Below are 27,204 nucleotides of genomic sequence, written 5' to 3' on the forward strand. Positions count from 1 at the left end.
AGCGGTGAGATCAATAACCATTCAAGTTCATTTAAACAAGTTTCGAGAAAAATGCAAAAAAAAAAAAAAAAAAAAAAAAACTTTTTTTTTTTTTTTTAATTTCTTACCTAATTATTATATTTTACACGTAATATTTCTGGTTGTTTTAGAGATCAAGACAAAGTTAAAGTCGTAACACTTGTGGAAATATCCAAAATTTAATTTCAAATTTGCAAAAACTGAATGACCAGAAGTGGATTTGAATGGTTATTGATCTCACCGCTTCAATTAAAATAGATGTTAAGTCCAATGACACCCAAAAGTAATTCTCTTGTTTCTCAATTTTGTCATCATCTGCTTCATTCTACTGTTTCTCCTCCTCGTCAGGTTTTCCACTGAATGATACGTTGCGATGTTACTCTAAATAAAAATGCAGGTGCAATTGAGTTGTTATGGAAGGCAGAGGATCTTTGTAGTTTGGCGCAACTGAAGGACACGCATTCACGCTATTTTGTGTGTAAGTTATACAGGGACATCATTTTATTTTTACTAAGTTTTTTAATACTAACCTGGGTATATCTTTGGATTAAAGGTCTAGAACCGGAAACACCGCTTGCTCCCCCTTCCAAGACTGGAGTTCGATGGTACTGGCGTAAAATACAAATCACTTTACTAGGTATAGGAGGGAAGAAAAATAGTTCATCCATTTATGTAAACTAGGAAATATCGCAATTTTGAGTTTCATAATTGTCATTAGGTTTTTGTTTAATCAAAATACAGTACAATATTAACAACAAGCGTTTTTACTCACGAACTGAGCTCTCCATTCGGACGTATTAATTATGCAGTGTATATTGTACTGTTACAGCATATTAGCGTACAATATAGAGAATGAAGTTAAATCGAAAAATAATCATAATATGGATATTTAAACACATTTTTGAAAAATGGCCGTTCATTTCGATACAGGCTTCAGTTCTTTTGTGCATATTATCGCACTATAGACTATTGTACCTAATTCCAATTACCAGTTTCGCCCTTCGTACTAGTAACTCATGTTGAAATAATTCTGTACCTACTCTATAAAAGAGCACCTTACCTACTGTAAATTTAATCTTCACTTCTGCCCGATCCGAAAAGATAAAATTACTCAGACATGCTATCTACTGTCCGATCAAGTGGTTTTGTCGCAGGGTCGTAGAAAGGGGGGGGGGAATCACGTGACAGTTAATTACTTAACGAGGCCCTTTTATTTAAGTTATTTTAAACAGTTGTATAATATTACGTAGACGTCCAATTCCTAACAGAAATTAATGTTTTCAGAAAAGAGCTAAGACAGCCCAGCTACTAGACTTTACAGAGGGGCGAACAGAAGCAGGTGGGAGAAACCGGGATACGACGTAGGGAAACGGACGGCAGTACCTGTGCGAAAATATGATTCAATATTGAAAGCTCTTTCGTCATTGGAAAACGCGAACATATTTCTGGAACGTACTATACTCACTAACTCACTACTGCATACGTGGCCTTGGTTCTGTGTGGAGGACGGTTGGAAGTTTACTAGTAGAGGGGGTGGGAGTGAAGTACATTCAAAAACTCAGGTACAATAAAAATTGAAGTAAAAATAAAATGATGTCCCTGTAGCTTATAGTAATAAACTTACCCATGAAGTCGCCAATGAAGCAGATTCCGACGCTCCTGTTGTTGTACCGAGGGGCGTGAGCCCCCACAACGTTCCAGCCTCGACCCTCATACACGAGGCCCGTGCCACCGACGCAGAAACTGTAACAAGGACACACGAAATCGAACCTGTGGGCTTTAAACGATAAGGCTTCCACCAACGATTACCATAAACACACTCGTTATGTTGATATGTCTGAGTCAGTGCGTCAATGTGAAGGTTTAATCTGTCAGGTAGCGGTAACTGTCTCTTAGTTCACACGGTTCGAAGTCAATTTATATGGAGACTGGAATGTGTAGAAACATTTTTATGAGTAGGATTATGTTCTATTTAATCTCATATCCATAATAGTCTTACCTCGCAAAAGGACCAATTTTGTTGTACAGTTTGAAAAGACAAAATAAAATCTCTATGAAAATTACATTCTGATCCGTTTGGGTATGGATAATATTAATTTATTATTATAAAGCTATTATGATAGTAGGAAAAATTTCTTGCTGGTTATATTATGATTAAAAGTTAGGAGTTCCTATAGTATATGACAATCAACAATGCATAATCTGAAAGGACAAATGAAAATCGTAGATGATTAAATGGCTACTACAAATCAACAGCGGGCACAATGTGTTCTTTAGTATGCTAAATTTGAGTGTTAAAGAGTTCAAAGGGAATTTCGACGTGAGTATAGTGTGCGTAATGTATCTAAATACGATTCCATAATGTTGTGGTGTCGAACATTTGTAGAAACAGGTTCTGTGTAAAAAAAAAAAAAAAAAAAAAAAAAAAAAACATGCAGGAGGTCTCAAGCGAAACCCAGTACGAGAAGCAGCTATCTCTTGGCTTGGCTCCCAAACTCCCCAGATCTAACCCCTCCTGACTTCTTAGTGTGAGGTTTTGTTAAATACATTGTCTATTCACAGAAACCCAGTAACATTGATGATCTGAGAATACTCAAGTTTTTCAATAAATCATCCCTGTTATGTTACAACGGACATGGACTGAATTGCATCACCGTTATGAATTAATAGGATGAATTGGCGTTGGGGAGGACACGTGGTACGAATGCAACCTATCAGATGGGCACACACGGCGACACTGTGGGATCCAAGAATTGGCTAGAGAAACCGTGGACGACCGAGGACCAGATGGGGGGACGAGTTCAAGTTGCAAGTAGGAGGACTGTGGACCAGAATAGGACGCCAAAGAACACGTTGGAGGGACGCAGTCAACCAACTTCGAGCGGCAGCAACAACCAGTGCTAGTGAAATTGTGGACAAAAAAGCTAGGAATGTAAATCTAGACCATCAGGTTGGCTCTTCTGATGGTCAAGACTCGAGCCACCCCTGCCCAAGTAGGAGGCCTTGCCACACTGGGGATTTACGGCTTTTATTATTATTATTATTATTATTATTATTTGTGCAGGGTGCGCAATGGAGGTCATGTTGAGCTCTGAGGAATCTCCCATCTTCCAGTATTGTATGCACAAAGTTTCAACAAATAAAGTTCAGTAGTAAATGTTTTACCGTGTTTTCATTTTATCCATACCCAAACGGATCACCCTGTATATCAGGAGCGATAAAAATATGCTTTAGTTTTAATATGACGTTAAAACGCTAGAGTTTTGTATCATTGATATTACGAACAAAAGAAGTCAGATTGTCAGCAAATACTGATTAAACAAAACGCCGTTTACTGCAAGGCAACGAGCGAAGTGTGTTGCAATTTGCAAAATTTGAAGTTGTAACATCAGTTCAATGTTGTTTTAAGCATGAGTATGATGTTGAGAGAGCTCCGAATTAAAAGTCGTTAAGGTTATGGTACCACATGTCTGAAGAAGGTTAAGAGCACATGGATTGATATCGGCTAGACCTGCAAATGAACTCAGGTTGCTCCAAAGTCATCGAACCGAAAGATCATGTAATGATAGAGCGTGGGGAAATGCACAATGGAGCTGTGTTCTCTTCACAGATCAGTTTCCTGCTCTCTGCGCTCACCCGATGGACGTGAGAGAGTTTAGAGAGGGGAACGATTTTAAGAATATTTCGTCGTCTGAATGCAAGAACTAGGTAACTTGATTTTTCATATTTTGTGACATCGCCTATTTACTTATTTATTGCACTAAGGAATATGTCTCGTTTTCTTTAACCTATTTGTTATATTTGAAAATAGATGTCGCTGGTATCGTTCGATCAGTTACCTAGATCCTGTATTACATTTTGTGCGATTTTTGCTATGCTATAAAAGAGGTAACTAAAAAACGCAAATTTCGAGTTACCTAGTTCTTGCATTCAGGCGACGATTTAATGTAGACAGGAACGAGAATTGTTATAAGATATTATTATCTCTAGGGAACGAAGTTGAGACACCAAAACATTGCCTAGAGGCGGCTACAGGTGTAAGGAACACAGGATATAGGATGACGTTAGCTCTTTACTTTACTGATGTATCTTCAGGTTCGCATGTAAAATAGAAGACTTCACTTGAAGGGAGCTCTTGTTCATTCGGAGTTTAATGGTGTGGGTTTTGTATTGTTTACTGCATTCCAATAGGTTGTTACAACACGGCAAGCCTGTTTTCTGTTCAAAAAGTAAATCTGAAGATATATTAATATCCCGCCAATAAAATCTGTAACTTTGTCTGTGCTTGCAAAAGAGTCCGGATATGATCATTTTTCAGCCAAGGACAAAAGGTTCGTGGGTTTTATATAAGGCAACGCAGCTAAGAATCGATTTTTATTCCTGTACACAGTCGATATTAGAAACAAATGAACATCGGGATTAATATTTTTATTGAATTGCTGTAAGTCACGTTCTTTTGTTCTCAGCTAAGATAATGTTATATTTAGGGAATATACGTGCATTTAAAATATTAGCATTACTTAGTATTTAATAGGGAACGGATTTTTAGGTACCAGAATGAAATTTTCCAAATAATTAGCACAAGTCGAGCGTTTGTTGTAGTTTATCATTTGTTCATAACTACTAGCAACATTAACTAACTGAAAACACGGTTGTAAGGAATTAATGACCTAAATATTAACTGGATTAAAATTTCAATTGAAACTAAAATGCAATATAGTTCTGTTTTCACATATAATAGGCTAGTACTACGTGGAATGCCCCAGTAGCATAAAACTTAAAATGAGACAAAAATCACGTTAGCTTCATATTCTTGTAGGCCCACAACATTTTCGAGTAGTAAAGAAATGTCCAAAACTACTGTAAAGACTAAGAATTAAGATATATCGTCTTATAGGCATAAAAGTATAATTAATACAACTTCCTTGAAAGCAACAAGAAGATGTAAAAAATTGTCAACCTGTCGCCTCTTGCATTTCGTTGCAGATTGTTATTTAGCATTCTTGCTAAATTTTGCGTTGATTTCTTCGAAAATCGAAATATTCGCCAGAAATTATCGTCGTCATATAGTTACAAGGATTATTCCTCTCTCTCATCACTCTAATCCGGCGATTTAATATTCGTAGACACAAATTGTCCTTTGATAATCATCCAGCTGATCTACTACCTCCATCTTGTATACATGAAGCCGTGGTTTTAAACCTGCCCTAGCCGTGGTCTCTGCTTCAGACCATGGTTTCGAGCCGTGGCTCAGAAAAATGAAAAAGACCTCGTTTTATAAATCCAAACACGGTTTAAAGCCATGGCCGTGGTTTAGACCTCGTTTTAGAAATCGACCCTATGACTTGTAACTGATGTTGATATGTGCAAATATTCCATTCCATGAACTTTAGAATCTACATTGTAAATACTTGATTGAACCAACGTATAAATATATATATATATATATATATATATATATATATGAAGAGTTCGCGGGAAAAACGATGAATGTCACATTTCTGTTAAGGATTATATAATGATCTAATTGAGTCTATAACTGCAAGATGTAGTGCTGTTTCTATAGAAAATAAAGGAAAAGATTACTGTATTCGTGGTGATAATTCTCCTTTTTACCATTTATCATAAGAACAACATTACATTTCGTAGTGATCCATTGAATTACATAATGACATCAACCTTAACAAAACTGTGACATTCATCGTTTTTCCCGCGAACTCTTCATATATATATATATATATATATATATATATATATATATTTATATATATATATTTATATATATATATATATATATATATAACTAGAAAATTGCCGACTCAAACAACCATGCGTACATGGTTATAAATGACAAAAGTAGTAGGGTAAACATTGGTAATTTCGTGATAATTTCATAAAAAACTAATTTAAAATGCAAATGTGTAAATATATCCTTATTCCGATTTTTTCATCTAAAAGACGATAACTGGCTGTACAAATCTGGAGACATAAAGGATTGGATACGTTCTTGAATATGTGCCAAAAACCACTTTTACAACTTAAACTGAAAGGTTGGTTATTTCGTGATAACCTTGGTAATTTCGTGATATTACATTGATAATTTCGTGAGAGGTAGAAGAATTGTGGAAAAATTCATTAAAGTCAAATTAAATTCTCATTTATTGTTACAAGACTTCAAACATAGTAATTCCGTCTAATATTCATAGCAAGAAAACATAGAAATACATATCAACACATTATAAGAATGAAACGAAAGTAAAAATTGAAATCGAAAAGGGATCATCTTTGCCCTGAAAGGGTGAACATTTTTATTACGGACTTTACTATAGCCTATATTACTAGGGTAACTCCAAAAGTAACTCCTTTGTTTAAAAATTATATTTTTATCCTACAGCTTTGCTATTTTCACAGAATGTAGATGCATCCTTAAGGAACAAAATGTCATTTTTTTCACATAATTCCTGTCCCTTTCAATTGCCTTAGGTAACCTAGGAACGAGGGCCTGTAGACCAACACGGTAAAAGTCTGGACCAACACGTCTGAGTCACTCTTTAGCAGCGTGCACAAGGGAGTCATCTTCTAACCTCGTTCCGCGAAGGGATCCTTCAGTTTACCAAAGAGATGGTAATCGCACGGTGCCAGTTCAGGACTGTAAGGCGGATGTTTCAGTGTTGTCTATCCGAATTTTCTGATCTGGTCTGTGGTCTTGTGACTGACATATGGCTGTGCGTTGTCGTGCAATAGCAGAACATCCTACTTCTCCCGATGTCGTCGAACACGACTCAGTCGAACTTGAAGTTTCTTGAGAGTTGCAACATACCTGGCAGAATTAATGGTGGTTCCGTGTGGCATGATGTCCACAAGCAAGAGTCCTTCTGAATCGAAAAACACAGTAACCATAACGTTTCCTGCCGAAGGTGTACTTTTGAATTTCTATTTCTTTGGTGAATTTTCGTGATGCCACTCCATTGTCTGCCTCTGTCTCGGTCCAAAATGGTGGAGCCATGTTCCATCTTCTGTCACAATTCTTGCAAGTAAGTCATCTAGCGCTTATCATTGACACTTAGCATTTAAAGGTCAAACAGAAGCTACACTGAACCCATTGCGTCTCCATTTTCTTTTTTTGTTATCACATCTTGTCTTCAGATTTCTAAAATTCCTATTGTAATATATTTTATACTATTTTAAAAATTGTAACACGTAATGCTCAACCAAATTTCGCCTCAAACAGCTAAGATTTCTATCAGTGAAGCTAAGCCTATATGGCGACTACAGATGTATCTAAACTTCCAAAAACATTTCCTAAAATTTCATGAAGATACAATAAATCTTTGTACCAAATATCATATGCTTACCTTTAGTAATAAGCCTGTAATGTAATTACAAACATCCACAAAATTTGTATGCCTGAGAAGTCGACGCAAACTTGCTCTCTCCAAACATAAAAGCTCACTGAAGCAACTGCAATAGTCACACAAAGCTTAGCTGTATGTTTCTGGAAACTGGATTACATATGCAATCCCTTGGCGGAAATTTGGATCTCGTAACACCATTGGTTAGTTCACAAAAGAGCAAAGAAAAAGTATCACGAAATAACCACTGCCACGAAATTACCAATATTTACCCTACATACAATTTTAATATGTCAGCTACTTTTAAAATATAAAACCGACTAAATTATCTAGTCCCCGAAGGAAGTTTTTTTTTTCCCGCTGACCTCTTAAGTATGCTGACAATCACTCACCTGTAGCCGATGTCAAACCAGCCGCGTACGTCCTGGTGCATTTTCTGCATGCTCCTCATGTCCGCCTTGCACTTGTCGCTGGAGTTGCAGAAGGAGGGAATGTACGTGTGGTGTAGGATCACGAAGGGCACTGGCAGTTGTGTGATATTCTCCCTTTCCTTTGGCGGCTTAGCGCCCCATTCTTCCCGAGATACGATGCCAGGACAATCGGCATCTCGCTTCGTGATTGAGGCGCTGTTATTCACTGGAAGGAAAGAAATGAATATCATAACTACACATGTCTTCCACAATTCGTTCTCATCAAGGGCTCGAGAAGTCTGAAATCATCACGTGGTGGTGATTGTGATAGTGATAGTGATAGTGATAGTGCATTTAATACTGGTTAGACCTTTCTACAGTTGGTTGAACAAAATTCTATTTTAACGGTTCTTTGTGCAAGTTTTAAGCCACACTTATAAGGTAATCTGCATATTAAAGTAATGTACACATATTTCAAGCTTTAGTTGTCAACAATAAAATTGAATAATTTCAAGGAAAAATTGTTCCGGGGCTGGGTATCGATCCCGGGACCCTTCGCTTAGCGCGCGAATGCTCTATCGACTGAGCTACCCCAGGAACTATACACGACACCGTCACAATTTTTCCTTTTATATCCACACAACTCACATGAGCTGACAAGACGCCAGAACTCAACTGTGAGTGCACACAAATTCTGTGTGTCTTTAAATTGTGGCTTTCTGTTAACGTATTATACAAATCTGGCTTTCAGGTAGTAGCTCCCTGTGAAGCAGGTTTGAGTAATTTCGAAGAAAAATTGTTCCGGGGCCGGTTAACAGAAAGCCACAATTTAAAGTCACACAGTATTTGTGTGCACTCACAGTTGAGTTCTGGTGTCTTGTCAGCTCATGTGAATTGTGTGGATATAAAAGGAAAAACTGTGACGGTGTCGTGTATAGTTTCCTGGGGTAGCTCAGTCGGTAGAGCTTTCGCGCGGTAAGCGAAGGTTCCCGGGATCGATACCCGGCCCCGGAACAATTCAAACCTGCTTTACAGGGAGCTACTACCTGAAAGCCAGATTTATATAACAATAAAATTAGTTATGCATTATATTTCGATGTAAGCACCAGCATTTGCTGCACATTTTTCAGACGTGGCTGAACGTTCCGTACTGCTCTCACAAGCATTTCATTTGGCACCCGGCCACACTCCTCTCGTCTGACCATAGAATGTGTCGCAAAAGGCTAGGTTCCTCTTGAATCCATGCTAGTAGAGACTCCGCAAACTCCATTCTGATATCACAGTCCTCACATGACAGAGCTTGCACAAAGTGTGGCTTCCATGGCCGCCAATTCATTTCCTTCAGCAACCGCTGCACGGACCCATAGGATACACCAGGTTCCCGCTGGTACTGTCAATGGATTTCTTAGGACTTCTCTGGAAGGCCTCAGTAGCGGCTGCTTTGGCCTCCTCTGTGATCACTGTTTCTGGTCGGCCAGCATCCATCTGTTGCGTAACTGAGCCAGTGCGAATCAAGTTGGCGTGAAGTCTCTTGATGGTATTGTAGTCCAGCGTCGCATTTCTTCCTTTCACCATTCTCCACCATCTTTGCACCATAACCGGGGACTGCCACACCTCCATTCGAACAGAAATTCATGTTCGATCGTACACAGACAGTCTTGTGGCCATGGTTAATGTTTTAAGATTACACCAAATACCTTACTATAATAATACCGGAAAGCTGTATACTAGTAGCATTGGCGTGAGTGCGAAATATCGCGGACCTGACATCTAGCGGAGCGGGATGAAATTACGTCCACATATACAAATATTAACATAGCGGGATACGGACTATTGTTTAAAACGTGTTATTAATGTGGAATTATATATGAAACACTTAAGAAATGTTGAATAGTATTTAATGTAAAATTATTACCTGATATCAGAACTGCATATTATGAGAATGTTGCATACTTCATATTACTTTCCGTAATTATTAATTGTTACATATTTTTTCTTTGCTTTAGTGAGACAAAATCAGTTCTGCATTAGGAATGAATTTACAATAATGCTTTATATACCCATTGCTGACAACTGCAAAAATAAAAATGGTAGTATTCTGATGCTTGTATTATTAGTAAAGGCATGTAGACAACAATAAAAATTTGCTAAAACCTTAAAATTTCCAATATATTTTAACTTCTATTCATTTATTAGGCTTAAATAAAAAAAGCTAATTTTTATTGTTCTATCAACACAGAGACAAAGGCATTAGGCCTAATAACGAATTTTGTTGACTCACGTTTTATGAACTGTCGGAAATCGAAAGTACGATTTGGAGCAATTTGTAATGCTGCAATTGTCACAATTATAAACAGCACACATACACCCTGACATTTTAACACAGCACTAATTAATAAAACTATTAACTAGCCCAGCAACAATATACATTGCAGTTGATTACAGCTTGTTTCGCGAATATCTCCACACCGGTAGGTAAGTAAATAGTAGCGTTCGCACGCAAAACTGCTAGCTGTCCCGGTATTATAGTATAGTATATTACACTACGTTTTTCTGATCACATGAAATGTTTCGGACCGTACTGAGAACACAATAAAGTAAAATGAAATGGCAGCTTCTTTTGTGCTTTTAATGGTATGGTAGGGACATGGCTGACTTATTGAGGATCTGACCACAGTCTAGTATATACAGTCGCGAAGCTCAATACGTAATAAATATGCAAACATTAGATAGTTGCTCACCACTAGGATCGCTAATATCGCCTCATTACAGGCAATGCAAAATAGAACCGTCACAGTCTATTGTTTCTAGCACCCTCAAAACTCAAGCTTCGTGACTGTATATAGTAGACTGTGGTCTGATCCTGATGGATCCATACACTTAAGCTTACATTGATCCATTGTGCGCACTACACGTGGTGATTTTTACAGCCCGACAGATGGAATTTGTGAATCCCATGCTGACTGGCCGATCTTCCTACCTCAGCCCTGACAGCCAGAACCAATTCCCAGACGAGTACCTGATAATCCTCAGAGCCCAGGAGCTCCAAGTCCTTAAATCGTACATCAGCATCGGAGGCCCTTATCACCCGCAAGATTTCTCCCGAGCCTATTTTGAATTATTACAGATGATAGTGCTAAAAAGGATAAATGTTCATCTTCCCTCTTGCTTAAAAAAGTCCCTTGTGCAGACCCTTGTATTTCCCTATTTTGACTATGCTGACATTTTACTGACTGACCTTTCCAGCGACAACAAAACGAAATACGACGTGCTCATAATTTGTGTGTACGTTTTGTAAGTAATGTTCGTAAATATGATCACATTACCCCATCCCTGGAAACAATAGGTTGCCTTAAACTACAGGTAGATAAGAAAAGAAATTTACATTCACTTCTCCTTCTCTTCGAAATCTTGAACTCTTCAATTCCTTCGTACCTGTCGTCTCGCTTCACTTACCTTTCTTCCCACCACAATCTGAACACACGCTCTCGCCATGAAACAATACTAACAATACCATCCCATCGCACCTCCTCATACTCATCCTCTTCCACAATAACCCTGCCAAGACTCTGGAATTCGTTACTTGCTAGCATCAGGGACTGTCGAAATAAAATTCAATTCAAACGCAAACTTACTAGGCACTTGGTCAGTAATTGAGACTCGTTCAGACATGGTTTCTTGTAAATAGTTCTCTTAATCTATCACAAAATATTTCAATATCCGGTAATTTCATCACTATAGAAATTTATTATTGTAGGTTTAATTTGTAATTTAGTAAATACAAAAATATTTTTTGTTCTTAACTTCTATGATAAAATGTCTAGCTTTCATTAATCAAGTATTCTTGTCGTACTTTAATTTTTATTGTAATTGTAAGTGTAAATTTAATATTAATTGTAATCCTATTGTTCATGTTATAGTTGTAATCCCCTGGGGCAGAGAAGGCCTGACGGCCTTATCTCTACCAGGTTAAATAAATAAATACTACTACTAATGATAGATCAACGAGGAGAAAGCGGAAAGTGTTGGTAGAAGAAAGAGGGAACGGGAGTATCCTGAGTTTGCTTTATTCGCCACAAATTCCATCACGATCACGTCCTTATCGAAGCAGGGCAGCTTGGATGGAAGAGCAGCGCGCTTGCGCTGAGCCATAGAGGTGACAATAGAAGGGGGGATACATTAATAAACTTGAAACGTACGTCATAAAATTTGTGTTTGTCTGAACTTCGAGGTCATTCACCTGTACCACCTGTACGCTCTAGTAAATTTGCAAAATGAAAGCACCAGTTGTGTAGTGCGCTTCCGTAAGTTATCATAGCTAATAATTGTCAACACAGGGCTTTTTTGTTTCCCTTCTCTCCGAACATGTACCTGAGTATCTGGCATTCATCAGTTGTCCCATATTTTACTTCGTGTTTGTCATTGTTATCAGTAACTTTTGTATTAGAAATTGGAACACTATTCAGTTTATTTGTTACATGTGACGTCTATGAAATATGACGTTTCCTTCCGTGCTTGATGCGTATGCGCACTAGAAAATATTTTTGTGATTTTGCATACTCGTACATTTCTGTATAATTATTATTAAGCAAGTAAAGCGATAGGTTTGGAAGTAAATCCCGAAAAGACAAAGTATATGATTATGTCTCGTGACCAGAACATAGTACGAAATGAAAATATAAAAATGGGAAGTTTATTTTTTGAAGAAGTGGAAAAATTCAAATATCTTGGAGCAACAGTAACAAATATAAATGATACTCGGGAGGAAATTAAACGCAGAATAAATATGGGAAATGCCTGTTATTTTTCTGTTGAGAAGATTTTGTCACCCAGTCTCCTCTGAAAAACTGAAAGTTAGAATTTATAAAACAGTTATATTACCTGTTGTTCTGTATGGTTGTGAAACTTGGACTCTCGCTTTGAGAGAGGAACAGAGATAAAGGGTGTTTGAGATAAGGTTCTTAGGAAAATATTTGGGGCTAAGAGGGATGAAGTTACAGGAGAATGGAGAAAGTTACACAACGCAGAACTGCACGCATTGTATTCTTCACCTATATAATTAGGAACATTAAATCCAGACATTTGGGATGGGCAGGGCATGTAGCCCGTATGGGCGAATCCAGAAATGCATATAGAGTGTTAGTTGGGAGACCGGATGGAAAAAGACCTTTGGGGAGGCCGAGACGTAGATGGGAGAATAATATAAAAATGGATTTGAGGGATGTGGGATATGATGATAGAGACTGGATTAATCTTGCTCAAGATAGGGACCGATGTTGGGTTTATGTGAGGGCGGCAATGAACCTCCGGGTTCCTTAAAAGCCGTAAGTAAATAAGTAAGTTATTTAAGGTGTTTTTTCATAGAGAAAAATAAGATAGCGGCAGTTAACTGTGGAGTTAGACAAGGGCGTCCTCTGTTACAGTCACGTTGTAACCTGTATATTGACTGTCTAATGCAAAATTGGGAGGTAAATTTAGTTATTGTTGTGATGTACCGAAGTACATATGATATTTACATGCAGAAATTCTGCATTACCCTATGATGAATGATGGGTGGAGCGGAGAAAAATTCTCTCCGGCACCGGGACCCGAACCCGGGTTTTCAGACGTGCTGACGCTTTATCCACTAAGCCACACCGGATTCCAGTTCCGATGCCGGATTGAATCCTCTCAATTTAAGTTCCAGCTCTTAGTTTCCCTTTAGTATGTTGGATATTGTGCCACTGCCACACTTCTGTGACACATTGCATGAGGGTTGGCCACTAAAGGGAAAAAAGGAATTTTTCAGTGTTACATTTGTTCGGATCAAATTTCTGCACATTTGAAGGACAAAACTAAAATTCTTTCAATCATTTATTGTCATGGGAATTAAATCAGTGGCTTTCCCAAAGTACACTATGAAATGTTTCGTGTAAAATAATTTTTATTTCGAAAAGGAAGCAAAAACGAAAAATATTTTTATTATACTTTTTTGTTTGAAATATCTCAAAGAATAACCCCTTGAAATTAATGACATTAGTTACGGTTTAATCTATATATGACGCACAATGAGGCAATGTAAGCCGAAGTGTGTGGATCCTTTCCGGATCTAACCGTCGGCATCGAGCAGCCAGCCAGTCAGTCAGCTAGTCTTAGCAAAGATTAATGATCGATTTCTCCCATTCCTCAACCAATAATTAACAATCCTGATCACCTTGTCACTGCGTAAGCACTGGTACTCAGCCTCTGTTCATAGTCTCGTAATATAAGCGACGTAGGTATACAAACATTTGTCCTCTTGTCGGTTAAAACACGTTACACCGTGATAGGATGATAGGAATGCGTCTGGTAGTTCCCCGTTAACTATCATACGTAGGGCCTACATGATATTGATAAGTCACTGTGTAACCAGGCGTATTTGTGTCTGTTGAACGATGAATAGACAGAAAACTAGCTACCTAACTTCTCTTCAGAGTAATTTGCAGAAATTCATCGCAATTTTTGTTTCGAAACAGACTTTGTATAATGCACATTGTGCGCACGTCAGAAGACAGCTGTGTTAAAAAGCTTAAATTTCACAGGCTTTTAGATTTATGTTATTGATGCAAGAATTTTCAAGTTTTATTTTACAGAAATTATGGATCTTTTTTTTTTTTTAGTAGGTTATTTTACGACGCTTTATCAACAGCTTAGGTTATTTAGCGTCTGAATGCCGGTGAAATGAGTTCGGGATCCAGCACCGAAAGTTATCCAGCATTTGCTCATATTAGGTTGAGGGAAAACCCCGGAGAAAAACCTCAACCAGGTAACTTGCCCCGACCGGGAATCGAACCCGGGCCACCTGGTTTCGCGGCCAGACTCGCTAACCGTTACTCCACAGGTGTGGACTTAAAAAAAATCTACGTAACTAATCACAGAAACGCTATTATATGTCTATCTTAAAGATTATCTTAGTAAGAATACTAGTAAAAATATCAAGCTTATATAATTTGTTTTAGAAATGTGTGCACTCATACTCATATATGCAAATATGCAATTTTTATTTTTCTTTCCACGTGATATGTAATAATGAATAAAGAGAAAACCGTGCACCTAAAAGTTATGCCTCACCTCTTAAAATATTCATAAATGATACGTAATAGTCCTGTAAAAATTACATCAAATTATGGCTGTAACTTTTTGTACATCTGCAGTTTAAATACTAGCATATTTATGATTTTTCAGTGTTTTTCCTTGCGTAATGTTGACCGGACAGTTTTCCTACTAGCAAATGTTGAGTTAGTTTCTAATTATTTTAAATCACAGGAATCAGAACGATGTTTGCTTGTATCACATTACTCAGATTCCTTGAATTATTATTATTATTATTATTATTATTATTATTATTATTATTATTATAGTACGTATTTTGTATTGCATAAAGAAACCATAGTGATAGGCCTAAATTTGTGCAGTAACTGGGCCCTAACTTGCAGTTATTCGCCTCGGCTTTACGAAGTGGTTCATAGATGTCGCTAGTGCCGAGAAGCGTAGACCACTTAGTTCGTCAAAAACTATCCAGAGTGCATCACACACAGGTGTTGGGTCTACATTACATTCGTAATAGATGATAATGGAGAGTTGTGGGGATCTCACAGTGGAAGCGCTGTTTTCTAGATTATAATATGCACAGTATTAATATATAGGACAGTGTATTTATGCTGTTCTTATTGTTTTTTTTTCTCATGGTATGGGACGCTTAGTACTGCCATACACTCTGTTTCATTACCTATTTATTTTAAAGTCACTTGCAGTATCATAGGTAATTATAATTGTAATTGTATTCTTAATATTGTAGTTGTAATCCCCTGGTAGACGGGAAGAGAAGGTCTGATTGCCTTATCTCTACCAGGTTAAATAAATATATACTACTATATTGTTTTGCATTTCAGGAACATCTGAGACTGCCATATCATGTGTCACTTTTTTCTGGGAAGGGGATTGGAGATATTTTAAGGAAATTCCTATCAAATTGTAGGCTGTGAAGACTGGATTCGAATACATTTTAGATATCAACATAAACAGTCAGTTTTACCAAGGTATTATTTCTTCATGCGGTATTGTAAGATTTCTTGACTCCAGGGTATTCGAACGGATAGCGATGTAACGTTGTAGACTGTGTGTATGACGGCGTTCGTTCGAATCTCCTTTTAATAATTTTTTACTTTCTTATATTCTCCCAGTGAATCATTTTTTGTTATAGTTATATTGAAATTAATCGACTTGGTTTAACGGGATATGTTTAAAAGGCACTTGTAGTTATAGTGTTAATATATTCGTATAAGCGAGAGATATGTTTAAAAGTGTGTGATATCAGAATATTAATATAATGACAGTGCAAAAAATTATCTAATATAAAGCAATAAAGTAAAAAGTAATAAATGTAAAAGCACAGAGATTCGAGCCGAAGCTCTCGCGCATAATATTAACGTACATCATTATTCCGACTCTGTTGGGAAAGAAGGTGCATCTGATGAGTACCGGGACCTAACGACGACAATGTTTAAAAAGTCATTTTGTGGTAAAATGACTTACCATCTGACTTTCTAACCTATAGCCTACTTTGTTTCTGATAGGAGAAGTAAACATTGCCGACAGAGGTGGAGAGAAGTATACGGTTATTGCTATTCAGCCAATGGCAGAAGTCTCATTCCACGCTTGTCTTGAAGCTGAGCGGGGATAGAAGCTTCAGATCACTCACCTTCAAGTGAAGCGTGGAATGAAACCACTGTCATTGGTTGAATAGCAATTATACTGCTCTCCTCCTTTGCCGAAAATGTTTACATCTCCTGTCAGACATTATGGAACGAAGTATAGATGTGTTGGAGTCTTCTCTTCAAACGCTACCATTTGGTATGGGTTTCATTAAAATAGCACGTTCCCAGATAGCGATCTTGTTATGTTTGTATTTTAACACGGTAACTGACGTATAATTTTGAATTGGTATATTAGGCTTAAGTATTTTGTGTCGCGTCGTTTAAATTGACTTTCATCTTGTCCACAGGTTTATGACAGAGCGCATCTACTGTGGTGCTGCAGATCTTACCCACATTCACAGAAATGTTGGGGCAGTAAAGAAGGCACAGACAAATTTGACATCTAGGTATGAATAAAATGCATATTAATGGAGTTGGGTGAAGTACTTTTACATAGAGTATATTTGAATTTAGATTTTGGAATTCTTATTTTGTCCATAATTGTTTGCTACTGTTGTTAATATATTATATTTGACATTGTAACGCATTAAGTTACGAACGCACTGATCACCGTGTTGTGTAGATCGAGGGGAATGGGAGATTGAGAGTGCACTTACTTCTTACCTCAACATGTAAACATTGTCACAGTAGGACACAGAATAAATGTTCACGTTTACAAATATAATATATACAGTGCATTTCTAGTACAAAAATAATTATCTAACATTACATGTTTCAATTTACATTATATCGTACAAGTTTTAATATAAAATAATCATTTGTGTGTGAGCAGAAAAGAAAAAAATATACAGTACTTACATAAAATACATTTCTTCACAATTAAATACACCGAATTACAAGGTAGTACATTCGCAACGTATTAAAAGATTTTTTTTCGAAACGCTTTGAAATATTGTTGAAAGGAATGTTGGCATGTAGGCCTACCAACATTATACAAAAATCTCGATGAAATTCTTTTTCATGTTTTATGTCTAATTTTTATGTTGAAGGCCTATTTTAACTGTATAATTAAATATTTGCTATTACACTGCTTCTGAAAGAATCGAGTTCTATCTGTCCTTATACTTTTTTAACAATTTGCAAAACTCGGTGTTTTTAATAAGAAAATATTCCTTTCCGAACTTCTCTAAAAGTTCATTCTGAAGGGAACGCTTGGTGCTCTTAATTTTCGACATGTTCGTCAGTAGTGTGAAATATAAAATAGCGAAATTAACACTAACACAAATATGCATGTATAAATAATCAAACAAATAAATGAAATGGAATAAAATATACTTGTTTACTCACAGGATTGCGTGTGGTGACTGCAAGGACCCACGCCAAGCAGAATTAGAAAGGCGTTAATGTAATTTCTTATAAAACCAACTGTACGCTCACAGTGCCATCCCATGACGTCATGTATACTCCGTGCGTTCCAAAATTCAGTCTCACGAATCGGTGACCCTAGGCCGCAGTCTGTTTATCACATAAGAAAGGTATTAAAAATAAGATAGAGTGAGTCGATTTTTGCGCAATTTGCTTACGCTGCATGTCAGAAAGTATACACACATTTCTGATGTAATAAGTAAAAAAAATAAGAACATGTGTAAGTCTTTTGATCCTAATATTGCGTTGTGCTAGTCCAACACATTACATTTTACACAGTACTGCAAATAGATTTTCTAGACAGCCATTCCTAAAAGTAGATCTTTTAACGCTAGCCAAGTGTGTTAAAAATTGACTATTATACGGTCGCATGCGAAAAATACTTTTATGCAAACCTAGCATTAAAACTCGCTTGTTGTGACGCTATAAATCGCGCACAATTACCCTAATTCTGGCACTGGTGCCAGAAAAGGTTACCTAGTAACTAGTATTCCATGAAGTCATCACCGCCTTCACAACACAATCTTGTACAACGTACCTGTAAGAAAAAGCTTCAAAACAACAAAATGATATTGTCTTTGAAGCGGATACTTAGCAACCAAGCAATATATGATGTCATATCCAGTACTCATGTCTCTACTACGTCATAACATTATATTTTGTAAATTTATAATAGTTTCTTTTTACATATTTTATTGCTAGAATAGCATAAAACGTTGTATGTAACACGTGTATAATCTTCATTATAAACACTCGTGAAAATTAGCGCGCTCGCTTATTCATTCGTGTCATAATTACCAAGATTATATACTAATTAGTTACATAAATTACTTTTAGCACAGATTTTCAACTGTTTGCACCGATTGTCAATTGTTTTCCACCAGCTGTTACACGGCAGCAATTGCAACCGATGAGTAAAGCAGTTAAAACAGTGCTAGGGCTGCGTTAAAAAAAATTCTATTTTTGGTTAATAAACGTACACAAATTAAATAAATTGCTTTAAGTATTAATTGATTACTAACTATGTGAAGCAATTAAGAATTAAATGTAATAATAAAATATTAGTGGAACCCAGGTTTGAACCGGGGACCTTTCGATCTTCTACGCTATCGCCAACTTTTAATTCGATAAAATTTGGCTGTAAGAATGAGGAAGAATGTCGGGGTAAATTGTCTCTATATCAGCACGGACGAACGGCTGTTAAAAATTATTTTATTTTGTTCGTAGGCTATGATTTGTTTCAATCGACCTCCGGCCTTCCTACTCAGGAAATAAAATGCCATATTTAACACTTTTAACGTAAGTAACTATCGCAGTATCGGCTAAGGCGCTTGCCTGCCGATTCAGATTTGCGCTCGGGCGCTGGTTCGATTCCCGCTTGGACTGATTACCTGGTTGGGTTTTCCCCAACCGTAAGGCGAATATCAGGTAATCTATGGGGAATCCTCGGCCTCATCTCGCCAAATACCATCTCGCTATCACGAATTCCATCGACTCTAAATAACCCCGCAGTTGATACAGCGTCATTAAATAACTAAAAAAAATTACAGTTATTATGATAATACAAATCATTCTGCTTTCCTCTAGATAAGCAGTAGCTGTTATCCAGTATTACGTACTTGAAATGTTAACAAGTTCTGATTTATTAGTGTGCCTTGAGGGTTTGTCATTCGGTTATAGTTTAATGACAAGAACGGTAACTATTTGCCAGCGAGGACATCCCTTTGGTAAGAGCAGTGAGAGAGTGAATTTGTGGGCCAGGGAAGAATTACAAGCTTCAACTACAAACTCAGTATAGAAACTGCAACAGTGCAGCAAACTGGCCCCTATTGTAATCGGGTTACAGAATTTTAAGAAGAGAAGTTACTCTCTCACTTGCACACAGTGTATCCAAGGCTAAGGGATGAGGGGGTTGCGAATCCCAGAAAAGTATGTATTTCATATGCTAGGAAGACGAGCTGACAACACGGTGGAAGTTTTCTTGGAAAACAATAAAACTTAATAAGGGTTTCGCATTGTGTTTCAACTTTCAATCGCGATAGACCAGGTCACCATCTTCATATCTCGATCTCTTTTTGAAGTTTTTGTGCAAAGATTTACCCCCTGATACCTGCTTTACAGTTACAAAATAACGGTACTATTGTGCTTTGAAGTAAGCAGTTTCTCAGAGACTAATATTGTCGGAATTTTTAGCCTGAGTTTGCATTAACAAAATAATAATTAATAACAAGTACAGTCGATTAGTTTTAATCGACTCGATTATTCGATTAAATATTTTTGATCGATTAATCAATTAAATCCCACAAAACTAGTAAAAACATGGTACCGGAGCGTGCAGCGTGAACTGTTGACTCGCAACTTGCTCTCCGTACCAAACGAAGCTAGTATGATCGATGTACACCTAACTTGCATTCAAAGTAACCAAACGCGGGATTCTATAACTCACAATTTACTATTAAATGAATAGTGGTTATTTTCTGCTATAACTAATTATGATGGGATATAAATATTTTGAGGCTAATGTGACGGAATTAAAAGCTGCAGAACATCCTAAAAACAATAAAACATTATTAAATTAATTGGCGAGAACATGTTAAACGTAGGCCAACCACAACAATCGCTGTAAATATAAATAACTGCAATCAATATGGAAGTTTTTTGGGAAGACTTGAAGATGACGGAACCAATTCTAATCGATGTTTGAAACAAGCCAAAAGATCTAGATCGTAAAGATAGTGATGAACGTGGTAGTATGATTGTGATAGCAACATAAACTTCGTACAGGAGAAGAAAAAAAAAACTTTGCCAATTTTGTTGCCTAAGTGGGACATTTAAAAAAGTAGCCGTGATATGTCCATGTAACATTTAGCTTTTTCTTATGATAATTGCAATCAATATATAAAGCGTTAATAACATTATGGAAAGATACTGCGATAGCGAGAGCAAGAAGCTGATTTACTCTTCGAGGCAGCGCTTAGGCGTGAGTTCGAATCCCGCTTGGACTGATTACCTGGTTGGGATTTTTCTCGGGGTTTTCCCCAACTGTAAGGCGTATATCAGGTAATTCATGAAGAATCTTTAACTTCATCTCGTCAAAATGCCATCAGTCTATCGCTAATTTCATTGACTCTTGTTATCCTTACATTTCATACGTTTTTCAAATAATAATAATAGTTTTAATAAATAATTGGTTAAAAAGATAGTGTGACTGAAATGTGAACACTTGCATTTCCATTATTTTAGAATTGTCCTTTTTACAAGCTCAATTATGCATTCAAGATAATGAATTGGTACGTTCGGTTGTAAATAAACGTAAGGATGCAGAAAATTGTAATAGCTTATTCAATTTAAATATTGTAATTCACAATTTAATGTATGAATGAATAATTGGTTATACTTCCCAAGAAATGAATGATAGCTACATTTTTTGTACGGTAAAAGTGAATGTGTATTTAATCGTACTTAATAATGATAATAATAATACTAATAATAATAGTAATAATAATAATAATAATAATAAAAATAATAATTATTTATTTATTTACTTATATTTAATGTGATGTACAACAGTCAGTGGCAAATTACAGTTCAGCACAAATAATAATAATAATAATAATAATAATAATAATAATAGGTTAAAAAGGTAGTAGGTGTGAAATGCTGAAACCTTGCATTTCCATTATTTTAAAATTGTCCTTTTTAGAAGCTCTGTTATACATTCGAGGTAATGATTTCGTACGTTTGGTTCTAAATAAACGTAAGGATGCAGAAAATTGTAATAGCTTATTGAATTTAAACATTGTAATCCACAATTTAATATATGAACGAATGTTGGTTATACTTCCCTAGAAATAAATGATAGATACATTTTATGTGCGATAAAAGTAAATAAGTTTGCTTAATAATAATAATAATAATAATAATAATAATAATAATAAATAATTGGTTAAGAAGATAGTGTGAATGAAATGCGAAAACCTTGCATTTCCATTATTTTAGAATTTTCCTTTTTAGAAGCTCTGTTATACATTCAGGATAATAATTTGGTACGTACGGTTCTAAATAAACGTAAGGATGCAGAAAATTCTAATTTGCTTATTGAATTTAATCATTATAATTCATAATTCAGTATGTCATATCTATTTCATGTCATTTTTATGTCATATACGTCCTTAAAAGTAATATGTATATTTCTACGAAATGCTCTATTATTATTATTATTATTATTATTATTATTATTATTATTATTATTATTATTATTATTTTTAAGTAACAAGTTTGTGTGTGATATGTCCTGAGAAAGTACTGTATGTAACATTGTGTATCTATTTCTATATATTATATCTATTTTATGTTATATCTTTGTATTTGTATAATATAAATATGAATTTTATTGTCATACACATTTAATGTAATATCTGTATTTTATGTCATAATTATGCATGTATTTATGTAACTATTTGTACAGGGCTTTAATATGTATGATTTAATTACAGCCCTAATATATCTTCGGGTAAAATAGGGTTCTATAAACTTGGAATTTCAATAAATAATAATAATAATAATAATAATAATAATAATAATAATAATGAATATTGTTTATCCTAGAAATAAATGATAGCTACATTTTTTTGTACGGCAAAAGTGAATAAGTATACTTAATCGCACTTAATAATAATAATAATAATAATAATAATAATAATAATAATAATATTGAGGAGTATTTTTTAATACATCGCTAGTGAACAGTTGTCAATTGACCCAAGTACGGCTGTGGCTGTTCCGAGTTGGCCGCCTTCCCTCCGTAACACGTTACATGTCACTTACTTGGCAGTAGCGCTGCGACGACCACGGTGGCCATAGCGACCAGCACGAGTCTCTGTTCCATACTGACTGGACGTGGATGTAGTACGTAGGCCTAGTACGCGCTGTAGCGACGAGGTGCCCGCCAAATATTGCCGACTGCGGGACCGCGTCTCCTTCTTATCCACGGCATGGCCTCGTGTGACGTCACGAGGCCGCTATACTGCTTTGCACTTCAACCAGAGTATTTCCCCCTCTATGCCGCTCTTTTTGTGTGCAATTCGAAATTTGTTTTCTTTTTGACGGTACTCTTCACTGTGATTCCCTGGCAGAAGTCAAGGGGTGGTATTGATGAGAGATGTGTTACACTTGATGTTGTCTTATTCATCCTTTGCAGTAAAAAAGTAGTAAACTTTTAAATTTACTATGTAACGTAAAAGAGAAAATATGTTGAGCATTTCTGTTGCGTCATTTTTTTAAGTTTACGACGTAGAATGGATGATATAACTAGTACGACTGTTTTTAGCATTAACATAAATTAATTTTGGTTGACTCGTCAAATTCTGAATACGCATAAAATATTACAGAGTGATTTATATAGAACTGACACATTTCTTTCATTAATTGTTTCAAAACGAATTGTGCTAGCGACAACTTATTATACCTAAAATGTAGAGGAATTTTGGGAGATTATTTAACTCTATAGCAAATGTTGAAAATGTCCTCCATCCTGCATAAGGCACAACTCAACACGTTGTTCCATGTTACTGGCCACTCGTTGGAGGACTCTGTTGTTAGCTTGACTCTCCTGTGTGATGTTGTGCTTCAGATCGTCCAATGTCTGGGGACGTGTGGCGTAAACCCTGTCTTTTAAGTAACCCCATAGAAAGAAGTCCGGCGTTGTTAAATCCGTAGATCTCGGTGGCCACAGGTTCCTGGAAATTATTCGACGTCATATAACCGGATAAATGGAACCATACTTCATCTGTGAACCATGTGATGGACAATATGGCAGGATTTTGCACAATGGACGTCTGAAACCAACGACAATAATTCAATCTTTTATCCTTATCTGGTTCCTGTAGCTGATGAACAATCGTAACCCTATATGGCTTTAGGCTCTGACACATTGAGTAGGTGTACCCTGTCTCCTGCGACAAACGTCTTAATGATTTTTTGGGTGACTGCTCCAGTCGTGCTCTTACATCAACAACAACCGTGGGAAGCCTAGATGAACGATGCTTGCCCTTTTCACTCACCAGAGATCCAGTTGTTTCCAATTTGTTTACCAGTCCCAGTATTGTGTTTCTTTTGGGAGGATTGCGAACACCAAATTCTCTCTGGTATGCCCTTTGAGTAGCTGTAATTGAATTCGTAATCCAGTATTGCTTCACAAGGAAGAGTCGTTGATTTAATGTGTACTGCATTTTCACGTTGACACAAAATGTCGAAAACAGCTGCCAACAATAGGAATAAAACATAAACATCTGTGCATCTAGTGCTACCAACAATAGGAATAAAACATAAACATCTGCGCATCTAGTGACAAGGAATCGAAACTCCAGAACATTCTGCTTAATTTGGTGCTAAAATTGGGTCAGTGCTGCCAACAATAGCAATAAAACATAAACATCTGCGCATCTAGTGACAAGGAATCGAAACTCCAGAACATTCTGCTTAATTTGGTGCTAAAATTGGGTCAGTGCTGCCAACAATAGCAATAAAACATAAACATCTGCGCATCTAGTGACAAGGAATCGAAACTCCAGAACATTCTGCTTAATTTGGTGCTAAAATTGGGTCATTGAATGAATTTCCAACGGAATAATTAAAGAAAGAAATGTGTCAGTTCTATATAAATCACTCTGTACATATGGATTGTATACGTAGTAAATATTAAGCAGACTATTTCGTTTATATGACGTCATTCCATTTTCGGCCAATGAAGTGTAATGAAATTTTGAATTCCAACCAATCACAGTCACACTTTGCGATAATTTTTGCAGCTAGATTTATCACTATCAATTTATCGCATGGTCGTTCTTTTGTTTAGTCGTTGTCGGCAACTGTTTCCCCGTAAATTGATGATCCTGAATACATCACGATGCAACTACACGGTTTAACTTTTCTTTCAAGTTTAAAGCAATGAATGCAAGATTGATATTTAATATTAATTAATATATTTACGCAGTGAAGACGACGTTCAAAACGGCGCACCATGTAGACACAAAATCTTGATGATCTTAATTGAAGGTACCTTTGAAACTTGATTCTTTCAATATTCTTCCCAGATTGTACGCATACACGATTGAAATATTGAATTGTGCAGATGAAGCTTCAGTTCCGTTACACACTACAGCGAGAATGCGTTTATCGAGCTATAAAAATGCTTTCCTGTAGCACAGAGTAACGGTCGAAATAAGGCACAGCTGACATTTGGTCCTGCTCCCACAGGTAACTTAACCTATAATTGTAGCCTATAAAATTTGTATTTTGTGAATGAAATAAAACAATTGGCATTACTGAATAATATCGAATTTCTTTATTGCAATAATCGATATTCATCTATTTCAACATCACAATGTCTGAATAGGTTAAGTATTAGTAAATATACAATTATTAACATTTTGTCATCGAATTTTAGGAATATATTATTTACATTTTTATTTTATTCACGAAATAGTCCTAATAAATGTCACTCGAGTTCTGAGATTTCCCAGATAAATCTCAGACCTCTCGTGATGTTACTACAGATAAATTCAATTTACATGCAAAAGCAATTCATTAGTTGAGTAAATGGTAAGCGTATGGAACAGTTTTGTTAATTCTGTTGTGAACCTTTTCTCTTGGGCCTTCAAAGCTTTTAAGATAATAATGATAGTGCATTGAAGATTCATACATGAATAGTGAACTGAATTTTCTTGTCTTTTTTTTTTTTTTTAATAACAATCGAGCGTAACAGAGGGTATATGAAGATTTGATTTGTGTCTTGTATTAAAATTATTAATGATATGAATAGTGATGCTAGAAGTATCTTGACTAACATGAAACATCACCAGGGAAAGATTGTATTTACAAATGATGGGTTCGGAAGTAAAACATGGTAAGTGACGTTCTAGTGTTTTGAAATTATTAGGTAGGTAAACATTTATACATACAACAGTTTGTAGTTACCAGGAAAGTAAATTTGTATACTTCTGCCATCTGTTGAGATGTTGGAAAACTAACAAACTGCATTAGATGCAGAATGTAAGATACCGTATTAAACGGTACTTATCTCATTTTTGACCAAAATGTCAGTTAACATGTTTTATGCTCGAGCCCCTCAAATAATGTCAGGATTTTGAAAAATGTTTTTACACCTGTCATCGTTGCCTTTGTGACTGAGGAAAACCATGAAAAACCCCAATGAGGTTTGCCGGCAACGGGGTTTGAACCCGGACCTCCCGAATGCGAGTCCCAAATGTTACCGTCTGAGCCAACTCGCTCGGTTAACGCATAATCGCAATTAAAATTAAATGGGGAGGTTTTGAACAAAAAACTCAGACATATGAAACCTTATATTTAGAGAGGAATATTTTTATGGAAATACATTTTTGTGCGAGTTTTGATACCGAGAACATTTTTAAATTCCCCCCTGTATTTGTCCGTATCACTGTGCAGTACTTCATTTGTGTTGTACATTAGCACTACATTGATCCTGTAGTAACAATTTAATTGTTTATGCATTTTGTTAATCTTTGTGTTATGAAAGCAATTTTATTGTTAAAATCAACACAACTTAGTATAACAAGATGTTCTTTACGTAAATTGAGAGAATTGAGATTCTGATGATGATGATGATGATGATGATGATGATGAGGATGATGATACTGATTATGATAGAAGCTGGTGACAGAAGACATAGGCTACACAAGAGATACGCACAACGAAACCCATTCATATCGGCCACCTTTTTCTCAGTCAGTGAAATTATTGTGAGTAGAATAGAATATTTGCTCGGGCCTTTCTCTCATTTCTTCATCTCTAACCTTGTCCAGTTTCGTGAGTCCAAAGTTTTGGCGGTAGAAATCAATCTCCATACCTTTGGGTTGTTTCTCATTTCATTTAGATATCTCTCTTTCTCTCTCTCTGATCCGAACGTCGCGATTCTACGTTAGTCTTGTAGAGTGTCCTTTTTGTGTCCCTAGAAATGTTCCGGCTGCAATAAATTGGAACCGTGTGTTTGCTGTATTGTCTTTTCTTATCCCGCTGTTAATTTTCTCATTGCTGCCACCGATTTTTGCGGTTCCGGTAAATTGCGGCGCCTAACCCGTTTCCCCCGTAAATTGCGGCCCACTACCTGGAGAGTGGTACGTATATTGCGGCCCACTATCTGAATTGTAATACGTACATTGCGGCCCATGCAATTTGTGTTATGTCTTGGCCCTGGAAACAATTTCCTTCCCATTTTTCAGACTTAGGACTCTACGTATACGTAAGAATGATTAAAAATGTGCTATGTGTATTCTTCTCGTCAAT

The 27,204-nt window shown here is 36.3% G+C and overlaps 2 protein-coding genes and 1 non-coding gene across 5 annotated transcripts in view; 2 read left to right on the plus strand and 1 right to left on the minus strand.

The window, feature by feature from the left end:
- LOC138701291 (peptidoglycan-recognition protein LB-like) overlaps nucleotides 1-22,860 on the minus strand; it is a 30,220-nt gene extending 7,360 nt beyond the window's left edge. The window contains exons 1-4 of one of the 2 annotated variants that reach the window (XM_069828027.1): nucleotides 22,708-22,847; nucleotides 17,803-17,970; nucleotides 7,763-8,006; nucleotides 1,643-1,761 (exon numbers count right to left, since the gene is read on the minus strand). In XM_069828027.1, the coding sequence (XP_069684128.1) occupies nucleotides 1,643-1,761; nucleotides 7,763-8,006; nucleotides 17,803-17,970; nucleotides 22,708-22,768 (592 nt within the window). In that variant the 5' untranslated portion in view covers nucleotides 22,769-22,847. Of the gene's footprint in view, nucleotides 1-1,642; nucleotides 1,762-7,762; nucleotides 8,007-17,802; nucleotides 17,971-22,707 lie in introns of both variants that reach the window. The other variant, XM_069828028.1, reaches the window with a different exon arrangement.
- Nucleotides 1-27,204, plus strand: part of LOC138701288 (trichoplein keratin filament-binding protein-like) — a 354,032-nt gene that overhangs the window by 200,496 nt on the left and 126,332 nt on the right. For both annotated transcript variants that reach the window (XM_069828022.1, XM_069828023.1), the window contains one exon: nucleotides 16,803-16,901. The gene's annotated coding sequence lies outside the window, so the exon portion shown is untranslated. The remainder of the gene's footprint in view (nucleotides 1-16,802; nucleotides 16,902-27,204) is intronic.
- On the plus strand, nucleotides 8,721-8,794 carry TRNAT-GGU (transfer RNA threonine (anticodon GGU)). Its single transcript has one exon. It is a non-coding gene; the product is annotated as a tRNA-Thr (tRNA).

This window comes from Periplaneta americana, chromosome 6 (genome assembly GCF_040183065.1).
Source record: "Periplaneta americana isolate PAMFEO1 chromosome 6, P.americana_PAMFEO1_priV1, whole genome shotgun sequence".
Taxonomy (NCBI): Eukaryota; Metazoa; Arthropoda; class Insecta; order Blattodea; family Blattidae; genus Periplaneta; species Periplaneta americana.